The sequence below is a fragment of the Procambarus clarkii genome, chromosome 20, assembly GCF_040958095.1.
Source record: "Procambarus clarkii isolate CNS0578487 chromosome 20, FALCON_Pclarkii_2.0, whole genome shotgun sequence".
Taxonomy (NCBI): domain Eukaryota; kingdom Metazoa; phylum Arthropoda; class Malacostraca; order Decapoda; family Cambaridae; genus Procambarus; species Procambarus clarkii.
The window spans coordinates 20907784-20921031 of NC_091169.1; the positions used below are offsets into that span (position 1 = coordinate 20907784).

General features: G+C 41.3%; 1 protein-coding gene across 3 annotated transcripts in view; it reads right to left on the reverse strand.

The window, feature by feature from the left end:
• Nucleotides 1-13248, reverse strand: part of LOC123755382 (leucine-rich repeat-containing G-protein coupled receptor 5) — a 198545-nt gene that overhangs the window by 35537 nt on the left and 149760 nt on the right. For all 3 annotated transcript variants that reach the window (XM_045737957.2, XM_045737956.2, XM_045737955.2), the window contains exons 2-3: nt 6729-7230; nt 1264-1335 (exon numbers count right to left, since the gene is read on the reverse strand). In XM_045737957.2, the coding sequence (XP_045593913.2) occupies nt 1264-1335; nt 6729-7036 (380 nt within the window). In that variant the 5' untranslated portion in view covers nt 7037-7230. The remainder of the gene's footprint in view (nt 1-1263; nt 1336-6728; nt 7231-13248) is intronic.

Consider the following 13248-nt stretch of genomic DNA (forward strand, 5'->3'; position numbering starts at 1 on the left):
TTAATGGGTCTGTAACTGTGCACCGTGTTAGATAATGTTCCAGTGGTCTGTCGGGCATTTCTCCACAGTGCTGACATTTCCTCTTATCTTCCGGAACCTGTAAGCCTATTTCCCCATGGGTATCCAAGTCTGATGCGATGTAAGTGTACTTCTGTTGCTCTACTGCTCCCTTTCATCAAACTAAGTGGTTCGTAGTTGGTTGAATTCTTGTACCAACCCGCAGATCCTGATGTTGCAACTGCTGTGTTGTGGTCACTGTATATCTTTTGCATTGCTCTGTTTCTAATTACTTTCTTAATCTGTGATAAACTCTGTGGTATGTAAATGTCCACATTTCTTCTCCTAGTTGCAAGTTTTGCAGCTTCGTCTGCAATGTCATTTCCTATTATTCCCACATGACTTGGCACCCAGTTGATAGGTACCCGTCGGGCTTGTCGTTTGAGTGTTTGCATTAATGATATGAAATTTGTGATCAGATGGATGTTATCACATATGTGTTTTTGTTGCAAGGTTTCAACGGCAGTTCTCGAAACTGTATGTATGATAACATGTTGTCGGTGTTCAGCAAGAGCATGTTCCAAAGCCTTTTGAATGGCTAGCATCTCTGTTTGTAAAGTCGAACACCCATTTGAGAGTCTCCAACTATTTACAGCGTTTCCTGCTTTAACTACAGCTCCGGTTTCTTGTCCCTGCTCGTCTACTGATCCATCTGTGAGGTATGTTAAGCTGTCAGATGCCAAGTTTGCTTCTATATGCATCTGTGCAATATTATATACAAGACAGAGTAAAATAGGTCCGAATATTAGACAGCCAATGATTAGAAAAGCGGGGTCCAAGAGCTAACTATTCCATCCCGCAGGCACAAAAAGTATATACAAACAGTAAACACACACACACACACACACACACACACACACACACACACACACACACACACACACACACACACACACACACACACACATAACAAGAAAAACGAGTGAAAAGAGTCGAATTGTCCAATTGAGTTGCACAACTCGATTGGAGATCGACTCAGTCATACGTATACATGAGGTACTCACAGTGTGTGTCAGGTACTCACAGTGTGTGCGAGGTACTCACAGTGTGTGTGTGAGGTACTCACAGTGTGTGTCAGGTACTCACAGTGTGTGTGAGGTACTCACAGTGTGTGTCAGGTACTCACAGTGTGTGTCAGGTACTCACAGTGTGTGTCAGGTACTCACAGTGTGTGCGAGGTACTCACATTGTGTGTCAGTTACTCACAGTGTGTGAAGGGAGGTGTAGAGGCTGAAGGTGTGGTCACGAAGCTCCGTTATCTCGTTGTATCTCAGGTCCCTGTTAATGGAAAGGTGATTTGAATGTATAATTTATTTACCTATTGTATAATCTAATGATGCAACATATTACAGTCGAAAAGCTATATATAGTATGCAGCTTCTGAGATATATATATATATAAATATATATACGTCAAATTTTAATGGTCCCCCCCAAGCCAACATGCATCAGTAAACTCTTGACCCATGAAGGATTCGAACCCGATCAGCTAGGGCCTAATATACCCCCTTGACATGTCGAGTATTATAACCAGTCAGCCACAGACTATACAAAAGGATTGAGAAGCCGTCAGACTTTTAATCCCTAACTCCCCACAAGACTTTTCTTGGCTTGCCTTGGAGATCATTCAGGCTTGACCCACAATTGATGCTCATGCGGCCCCAATATGTTGAAGCGATTTGATGAAATATGTGTCCAATAAAGTCCCGAGCACTGTCGGGTGGCATTGCTTTTCGACCATGTCGTGGTGCAGTGGTCTAGGGCGTGTGCTTGGGGGTACCCAGTATGCGCAGGTTCGAATCCTCCTCATGGCTCCTATTGATTTTCTCATTGATACATCACGTTAGAGTGTATTCATTGTGCTTAATCACTTCCAACTTTACCACCACCACTACTACTAACACCATCACTATCATCAACAGCATTTCTACCACTACAGCATCACAATCACCATTACCACTATCAGTATAACCACCACTATCACCAGTACTACCACCATTACCAGTAATAATGGTAATCACCACCAGGGGAACCTGATTGTGCGTCAGTTTGTCTGCCAATTAACAAGCGGACTTGTTAACACTGCTAATGACCAACTGGCAATTAGTGTTTGGCCTCAGTTTTACTAACCGGGGTGAGGAGTGCCGACTTGGTTATGTCTTGAGATTTAGTGGCACTCTAGGAGAAAAATTCTCAAAGATTACTCTCAAGACTCAAGAGTTAAAAACTATAGTTACACGTCTTCGTAATATTGTCTCCAATAACAGTAATATATATTGATAATATATTGGAGTACCACATCAGCTTACAGTGCTACAGAGACCTGGTGGTACAGTACCACGTCCCGTTACTGTGCTACAGTGACCTGGTGGTACAGTACCACGTCCCGTTACTGTGCTACAGAGACCTGCTGGTACAGTACCACGTCCCGTTACTGTGCTACAGAGACCTGGTTGTACAGTACCACGTCCCGTTACTGTGCTACAGAGACCTGGTTGTACAGTACCACGTCCCGTTACTGTGCTACAGAGACCTGGTTGTACAGTACCACGTCCCGTTACTGTGCTACAGAGACCTGGTGGTACAGTACCACGTCCCGTTACTGTGCTACAGTGACCTGGTGGTACAGTACCACGTCCCTTTACTGTGCTACAGTGACCTGGTGGCACAGTACCACGTCCCGTTACTGTGTTACATAAGTCTACGGGGCGAGGCTTCAGACCTTCCTCACTATCCCGTCAGCTTCGCCGGGATAGTGAGGAAAGAGGAGGGAAGGCAATAGTGAGTCACCGCCACCATTACTCCCCGTCTCACCATCGCTAATTTTCAGGCCGCCAAACACACCATCAGTCTTCATGACTGAGGAGCGTCGCCACAATTCTTGTCAGAATTTTGCTTGTTAGCGTCGCCCGGAACGTGACTGCATAAAAGTCCTGAACTGTTTAAAAATGCTGTAGCGAATGGTCCATTGCTTAGCTCCTTCCAGCATGTTATATATATACCAAGTGAGCCCTGGTAAAATAAATAATATTTGATTCACTTGAAGCAAGGTAGGAAGCAATATCCTATCTATGGATAGGATGGAGAGTCACCGATTTATATAAGTTGCCTATTTATAGAGTCATAGTCACCTATCCATAGGTGACTATGGATAGGATAGAGAGGTGGTGTAGAGGTTCGGCACTCCGTGTGTAATAAAGAAATTCCTGTGACGAATTATCAAGATTTTACATGAAGATTAAAGCCATTTTTTTTATTTGGCAGAGGAGCCATATTTATTTTCTCATTACATCTCTAAAGGCATAAATGGTGGAAACTTTAGGCTAACAGTCTTGAGTAGAATATAACCCGATGAACAAAAGTACAGAGGCATAAAGGAAACAACTGAAGGCCTATGCGAGGCTGCTCCTGTTGGCCCGTATGAGGCTGCTCCGGTTGGTCGATGCTAGGTAGCACCTGTTGGCCCATATGAGGCAGCTTCTGTTGGCCTATATGAGGCTGCTCCTGTTAGCCCTTATGAGGCTGCTCCTGTTGGCCCTTATGAGGCCGCTCTTATTTATACCCAATCATGTTGTATAAGGAAAAAAAAATTGTTTGATTTCCAGCCGAGAAATATTAGTACTTTTCATACCTTAACCCACACACATGACAATACATGAATTGGTCAACGTCTCCTACCTAGTGGGACCGAAAATTGCCACATTTATTCTTTAGTCATATATGTGTGGGCTGGGTTGTGTGGGCTCGGCTATTGTGGCTTGCTCTCTGCATTAGGAGTTGTGTCCATCACTCCGGTCTGATGTTTCGTGTTATTCCTCAAATTATTCCGACATGTCCGGTATAGAAATGTAGGAAGAGTATGGCCGCTGCTCCAGGTCAGAATGTTAATTAAGAGAGGCAAACTAGAGTAAAGTTCATGTAAACACGAAATGCTATGTTGACAGCCGACTCGTTCACTGTACATTGTTCCAAACTGAAAAGCTTCGTTCACGCCACATTGTTCCAAACTGAAACAGTTCGTCCATCAAACATTGTTTCAAACTAAAGTTCTTCGTTCACTTCACAATGGGATTATTTACCCAACGGGTAATGTTCTTGGGAGACAAGAGTATTCCCGGAGAATAGGATCTAATCCTGCTAAGTGTTCTTAGTCATACTCTTTATAATATATTAATTAGTAGTAGTAGTAGGCATCCATCAGTCTCAGGAGACTATGGAGTTGCGCTCTGGTGTCGGTCTGGTCTGGAGTGGCCTCACCAGGGCGCAAAGCCCTGGCGAGGTACAGTTAATTAATATATTAATTATCGCTCTGTTAAATGCTGTACCTAGAAATTCAACAGCTGCTTCAGTGTCCCTGCTGTTGATGTCACGGCACACACCACTGGGAAGGTTAACCACCAGAAAATCCTCAACTATGAACTGAGACATGATAGAACCTAAAGATAAATATGAATTGACACCCACCTACAACAGGGAGGCGCTATTTGTAAGATGAAACTGTACGATGGATCTAAGAGTCGTTAATATGAAGGGAGGCTATTGATCGCTGAAGGATAGACAGATTCAGCACCGCTCCTGTGCCAGGGGAGTCCACTACGGGCTCACCATAGCCCGTGCTACTTGGAACTTGTTCCAAGCAGCTGAATCTATATCAACAACAGCAGCTGAAGGATATGGCAGGACATCACCCCAGGTATGGAGCGCGTGTCAGTATGACTGAAATTGCATCATCAATCGTGCCTATATTAGGTCCTTGAATATCGTTGCAACCCTCCTTGCTCTAAGGCCTGACACAAGGCTTTAATAATACAAAGTGAAGCTGTGAGGGACATTCTCTCATGTCCCTTTATCACGAAGATGCATAAGAGAGAAAAATTTAATATTCCAAGCGTCATAATTCATGTCACTTAATGTTTACATTTTTTATCAAAATGTTCTTTGTCGAGTGCTATCATCCTCCAAAAGAAAAGTAGTAATCGGAAACTGGTTAAATATTATATAATTTGCACACTTTAAAAAAAGAGAAAAAACAAGGGAACTTTGCTACCCTTTGCAAGTTCATTCTTTTAACTAGTTACTATTTTTCTTTTTAACCCTAAACAGAAAGTTGAAAAGCAACTCAAGTCTCAACCAGAAGCCAAGAGAAGCCCTTGGAACCTAAGAACATACAAATAAAGAAAACTACTGAAAGGCCTATTTATTATTAATATTATTATTTTCTACCACAGACGTGGCCACATTTACAATGTGGTACAATCAGTGTTTGTCACTGATTGTACCTGGATTGTACCTGGATGGGGTTCTGGGAGTTCTTCTACTCCCTCACGCCCGGCCCGAGGTCAGACTTTACTTGTGAGAGCTTGGTCCACCAGGCTGTTGCTTGGAGCGGCCCGCAAGCCCACATATCCTCCACAGCCCGGTTGGTCCGGCACTTCTTGAGGAAAACAATCTCGTTTTCTCTTGAAGATGTCCACAGTTGTTCCGACAATATTTCTTATGCTCGCTGGGAGGCTGTTAAACAACTGTGGACCTCTGATGTTTATACAGTGTTCTCTGATTGTGCCTATGGCACCCCCTGCTCTTCATTGGTTCTATTCTGCATTTTCTTCCATATCGTTCACTCCAATATGTTGTTATTTTAGTGTGTAGATTTGGGACCTGGCCCTCCAGTATTTTCCACGTGTATATTATTTGATATCTCTCTCGTATCCTTTCTAGTGAATACATTAGGAGAGCTTTGAGACGATCCCAATAGTTTAGGTGTTTTATCGTGTCTATGGATACTGTACATGTTCTCTGTATTCCCTCTATTTCAGCAGCCTCTCCTACTCTGAAGGGGTAAGTGAGTATTGAGCAGTACTCAAGACGGGACAGCACATGGTGCAGTAGGCATCCATCAGTCTCAGAAGACTATGAATTTGCGCTCTGGTTGTTGGTCTGGAGTGGCCTCTCCAGGGCACAAAGCCAAGGTAGGTTGATACGGGGAAGAAGCTGTCACCCATGCACCAGGTCCCCTTCTTCACGGCGCCGAAAGTCTCCAATGGAAAGGCAAACTCCAACACGATTGGTTCCAGCGCCGTCGCAGGAACTGTCAGAACGAGGTTGAAGGCAACAACGAACTGCCCTAAGGACTCCAGTACCGGAGGTTACCTCGAGGTTGGTAAAAGAAGAAACAGGGACTCCAAACACAGAGACAAGTGATTTGAAGAGTACAACCATTGTGATCGGATTCCTGGATTTGCAGGTTCTCGTAATCCATCCTATCATTTTTCTGGCTGACGCAATATTTACTTGGTTATGCTCCCTAAACGTTAGGTCGTTAGACATCATTATTCCACAGATCCTTTTCGTGTTGCTTTCCTACTATAGGCAGATTTGAATGTGCTTTTTACCCTGTATTTATCAGATGATATCAGATGATATCAGACATACCAAAGTTTCCAGCTTAATACAAAATTCTGTTTTACCTCTTTCAACCTTCAAATTATCCAAAAATATTTTTAAATTATAATTACTACACAACGTGAGCTGTCACGTCTTCTTGAATACTTTAATAGTGAAATGTATACATTAGTCATCTAAAGCTTTTGTTTATTCATTAGATATATTAAAAACGTCTCCCACCCATATGCTAGAGTGTGTCATAGAGGAGTGTGTAGCCAAGTTACTCACATTTTGACGATCGTTGCCGGGTCGAGGCCGCCGAGGGCTGGAAGGTCAGGCGGGTCCGTCAGCCTGATGCCATGACACTTGAGGGACACGAGGCCAGTAGTCTGGTCGACACGTTTTTCCTTGAATTTTGACCATGGACACCGACGGGATGTTAGGGGTCTCGCAGGCTCGCAGGTGCAGTCGGAGGGGCAGGCGGAGACAATGGTCGACGACAGCAGCAACAGCATGCAGCAAAGCGACCACAACAGGGGCAGCAAAGTGCCCCTACCGTCCCCTGCATGCCCTCCAGCGTCACCACAGTCCCTCATCGTCCGCCCAGGAGTGACCGGCGAGAGGGCTGGGATTTATGGGAGTGTCACTCGGTTTAGGAGTGAGGAGTAAGCGAGGTCTGGGCGGCCCTTGGGAGGTGCCATGAAGAGGTCCAACGGGCGTCATGTGGGCGTGTTGGCGTCGTCAGGGAGTACAGGTGGGCGCGCCAGCTCGCATGGCTCCACACCTCGTCCTGGAATGGAAAAGCCAGAGGTGAGAGACCGTTGTTGTAATAGATCCAGCTACTCGGAACAAGTTCCAAGTAGCACGGGCTTTGGTGAGCCCGTAACTTACCTGGCACAGGAGCGGGTCGGTGAGAGACCGTGAAAGAGTACATATATATGCAGCAATATGCACTACTCTATCACCTACGTCGACTACCTTGTGTCTGCTCAGATATACTTTTTCAGAACCTGTTAAATGTATTACTATTATACAACAAAATGTAAAATTAAAATTACTTAGCGCATACTTAATTGATTAATGAGATAATAAAAGGAATTCCATGTCTGACCAACACATTCCTACTGGCTGCTCCGAAAACTTCACATAATACAATATATTATCTTATATAACTAATTTATATGGAAGAACTAATGCAAAGTTACGTGTTTCTTTTGCAAGTATTTATAATTACTCAGCATATCTTTTTAAAATCCTATGTCCACTGCATAAGAAATATTTCCACTGCATAAGTCACAGCCACGGCGGTGGTTGTGACTTTATATATATATATATATATATATATATATATATATATATATATATATATATATATATATATATATATATATATATATATATGACAGTGTCAGATCACGGAGGAAGAATTGAAACAGGAATTTTCTTAAGTACTTTCGTATTTTATAATACATCTTCAGAAGGATGAGTTTATACCCCTCAGACCACGGAGGTCTGACAGTGTCAGACCTCCGTAATCTGACACTGTCACATTTTTCATCACATTAATTTTCGTGATTTACACACACACACACACACACACACACACACACACACACACACACACACACACACACACACACACACACACACACACACACACACACACATAAATATATATATATATATGCACACATGCTTCACACCAAGACAGGGACTGGAGTGCTGGGGCTGGAGGAGTAGTGTGGGGGGGGGGGACGCTACTGTGGTGATGGTGATGTACGAGGCGACGCCCTACCTCTTCCTGGCCTCCATTTATCACAATTTATACTTCATTATGTGACCAAGTTTCCCCTCACTTGCTGACCAAGTTCCCATTTCGTGGTAATAACTTTTAATCAATTCCCGCCGTGTCGTAGTTTTCTAGGCTAAAGTTCACTCAAAATATTACAAGAATATCTATATAATTTGTCTATAACCTTTTTTTCTTTGTTTCAAACATTTGTAATTGTTTTAGATTACTATTTAAAGTAAACTTTTTTCTTATGTGATCTAAATAATGTGATATATGTGCTTCCGTTTATTATGTCTGGACTAGATTTATTTGCGTTTAGTAAATAAAATCGAGGCAATTGGATTTATTTCATTCATATATAAACAAGATAACCCACTTAACTCACTGCTAATTAATCTTAGGAAGCGAAGTCTTTTACGCTGTGATCGAAAGCGAAAATAATGTTGTGCATAAAGTTATGTTTACAGGCTGGACGGTGTAAGTATATACAAATATATTCAGTAATCATTGTAATCTGATGTCTGCCTCAGACTGAGTACAGTTAATATTGAACAAAAATACAGTTGCATGAAGATTTCAACAGACATATTTAAAAGTGTTTCCCACATACTTTACTTATACTTAACACCTCATTTCATTAAAATATTTGTGTCATTTTATCGCATTTCTCTCATAATATCAAATAACGCCTCCTCATGCAGGCGATGAGTCACAATAACGTGGCTACAGTATGTTGACCAGACCACACGCAAGAAGGTGAAGGGACGACGACGTTTCGGTCCGTCCTGGACCATTCTCAAGTCGATTGAAACGTCGTCGTCCCTTCACCTTCTAGTGTGTGGTCTGGTCAACGCCTCCTCATGTTATAATCATACTCCTAGTTATATCATCATGCTCCCCCTCCTGATATCATACTCCCTTCCTGTTATCATATTTCTCCTATACTTAATTAATCATATTTTACACTCGTCCTCACATCATTATAATCTCCTCATATCATTATACTCCAATCCTCATATTGTCATATGACAATATGCTAACGAACCGTTTACTAAAAATAAAATGAATACAAAGGTTTGTGGCTGGTATAATTAAAATAAGCGTATATTTTAACTATACCAGTATATTTTAACTAATATATTTTTGAAAAAAAAAAATAAAAATATATTACTTGTATATTTAGTCCGCAAGTATATTATATTGGTGCTTTGCGAGCGATTATATATTATGTGCAATTTGCACAATCATTAATTAAAATTTTATTTCTAAAATTTATTTAATGACTATTGCATATATTACAAAAATATTATGTAAATAAAAATATATATATTGAGCCATTAGCTCCCTTTGCTATCACAATTTTTGCAAATAAAATATGCAATTGCATTGTGATGGATGAATCATGAAACTTAACATACGCTATTACTTATGATAATTATATTGGATCTATTTCACTTAACTATTTTTGTCTCTTAACGCAGACGAAAACAGTGATTGATATGCTGATGCTGTCCTGACAAGTGACAGATGCTGAAGTGATTGAGTGATTGACATGCTGAAGCAATTGTTTCACGTTCCCTGTGTCAACCACTGGCCCAAGAAATGTTTATCACTCAGAATATTCGGTAATATGCTTATTGTTGTGATGTGTGTCTATATATATATATATATATATATATATATATATATATATATATATATATATATATATATATATATATATACATACATACATATATATATATATATATATATATATATATATATATATATATATATATATATATATATATATATATATATATAACTGAAAACTCACACCCCAGTTGCATATTGTCCTGGGGACCATTCAGGCTTGTTCGCATATATATATATATATATATATATATATATATATATATATATATATATATAAACTTGTTTCAATTTAAACTGGAGCTGCAAGGGGCTCTTGCAGCTCCACCGAGGACCGTTAATCACTTACAATTCCTGGAGGGTGGAAAAAGGAGCTCACTAAGACGACTCTAGTCCCTAATTATACCTCAGGGCGTCATACTCGGTACTGCAAACGGGGTATAGAACTCACTCACCCAGTACCCACTGGATAAGACTCTCGACTCCACACACACACACACACAGCGCCCGGTGCAGTTGACGTATAACTGGGGAGGCTAGGATACCCAGAACTCTGGTAAACTCACTCAGGCCTTCAGGTGTCCTCACACGTCGGTAGCACCACTGTGGGTATACAGTTCCCTGGAATTTCTCTTGGCCATTGTCCAGTATACACACACTTCCTCCAAGGTGATTGCTGGCTGGAGATGTATGCTGCAGCTCCTAGCCTCTCCCACACACATACAGGTCCCACAGTACATATCCGTTATTAAGATTCAGATCTTACCTTATAATGATCTTAACTTATAAAAAGATCAACACTTATAATGATATAAGTGTTGCTCATCATCAGCAAATAAAATAACAGAGGTGGCGACACAAGTACAGTATATAAAAATGACATTATGAAAAAATAAATATAATTCCATAACTGCATTAGCCTCATAAAAATTACAAACTGGCTGGTCACAGCCTCTTTAAAATCAAAAGTATACTTTCCTGTATGCCCTCTCCAGAGTGTCTCTAAATTAACTAAAAATTACCACTAAGCAAAAAAATGAGGCTATCTTGGGTAATTCTATTTTCACGCTACCTGTATTCTCACCCAGCAGGTAATAGCACAAACCGAAATCTCTAGCCGTCAATAGGTTCAGAGGGAAAAAATATAATTACGGCAGCAGAGTTAGAGGATATGCAACCACGGAAATAGAGCATTTATGTAGGCTAGGCAAGTTTCAGAGCGAAAGAAATGGACCTGTGAAAATTATTTTTACGAACAGCAACCCAATCATGTATACATTGGTATCGAAGAGATATTTGATGGATGAGAAAAATTGCCATGTTTATTAGACAGGACATGTATAAGGAGGAAAGGGAGGCAGCCAAGAGAAACTGAGAAGAAAACCAAATGAGAAATGCAAGGAAACCAAAAAATGGCACAAACAGGGCACAGGATTAAGCAAATCTGGCAACAAAGGAATAGAGAACTAGGAAATAGTAGGACAGACCAGCTTAACGACACAACAGAGTGCTACAGAGGTAGATAGTGCTGCTCAGCCTAATGGAACATCAACACGGTGCATATACAAGAGTGACTGGTACACCATACCACCTCTACCCTTATCAGTAACAGAAATGCAGCCAGATGATCAAATACCTCTTGAGGAAAATGAAAGCAGCCCAACTGTCATGATTAGCATAAAAGTAATGTACAAAAATGCAGATGGCCTTGCAAATAAAGCAATAGATTTACAAGAGAGTGGCAGAAGTGGAACTACACATGATCTATCATGTGTGGTTCACCCATACATTATATATGTGTGTGTGTATAATGTATGGGTGAACCACACACACATTATACATGTGTGTGTATGGTCTGTCCGTCCATCTGACTTCTGCACCATCTTTTTCTGTCGTTGAATGCAGCCAGACTCTTCCAAACAGTGACGTGATCAAGTGGGTTCCGTGGCATATCTCTGAGCGTCAGATAAAACTGCTGTCCTAGCCCCCAAACAATATGGGGTTTCGTTGAATTGAAAGCTATAAAAGGGTCCTTTTATATCTGAATGAGTCATTGGCTCATTCTTTTGATACGGACCCGAGGCGCGTTTGAGGACCCCGAACAGCCATTAGCAGACGTGGACTTGCACCAATAAAATTCTTGGGTTCTGCACTCAACGACTTTTATAACGAGTCGTGAACTCACTTCTCCATTGACCCTTATTCACTCTCCCCGACTCCCTAGTGTAACTCTTACCTCTCCCTACTCCCCTATTCTGCGCTTTATCCACATCTTTTACTATTTGTGTTTCTCTCCTCCCATCATCATCACCTTCTGCATCATCTTCCTTCGTGTTATCATATTCAACTTAATCGATTCCTACGATTCCTACTACACTTTTTACTTGAGACCGCTATCATATGTCTTTAGACTGCAAGTAACTATCTCCCTATAACCAACATAGTTCTCAAAACTACCTTTTTCTTCTTACTCCATCTCCCTCTTCTGTGGTCGTTTGTCTGGGTACATCACTTCATACATATTTAAAACTCTCTCTCGTAAAACATTTGAAGTGAAAATGTTAAAGTTCAGAAAGGGAAGTGCCTTCTCTACTCTGTAGTAGCTAAAAGGTGCTGTCTTTCCTTAGATCATTTTAATATTTAATCGTAATGTTTGTTTTACTTGGTACTTTTAGGATTAGATTTTGATATTACATGACAATATCTTTGAATAATCTGGGAGCCAGATCCGATTATCTCAAATGTAAGCGTGAGGTACTGAGGAAGATTCTTAGATATTTTTGCAGAAAAATGGTTTGCCAGTAGACTTGTGTGTGTGGTGTGTCTGTCTATCTATCTATCTGTCTGTCTGTCTGTCTGTCTGTCTGTCTGTCTGTCTGTCTGTCTGTCTGTCTGTCTGTCTCTCTCTCTCTCTCTCTCTCTCTCTCTCTCTCTCTCTCTCTCTCTCTCTCTCTCTCTCTCTCTCTCTCTCTCATTATGACATTATATCAGAACCATAAACCAAGGCACCACTGTTTACAAACACAGTGTCCAGTTTAGTGTCAATAAAACAAGAACGAAGTTTTACAACCGTGAAGTTAGCTGATAAGAGAGATACTGTGGCTAGCCTCACGGGGCTCTTGATCGTTACGACTGAGTCTGGAGGCAAATATGGAGAGATATTATCAAGCTGTCACAAGTGTTCTGACTTTTGTGTTGCCTTTCTCGCCCTGGGAACCTGTACGGCTCTCTTTTATGGCGGCAATTGTTGCTTCTGGACTTATCTTGAGGCTGGTGTCTTATAGGGCGGCTCACGCTGCACACGACACGCTCACTGCACTTAGGAAATATATAAGTGCCTAGGAACTGCAAGAACCACCAAGGGCGACATCTCCCGTCACG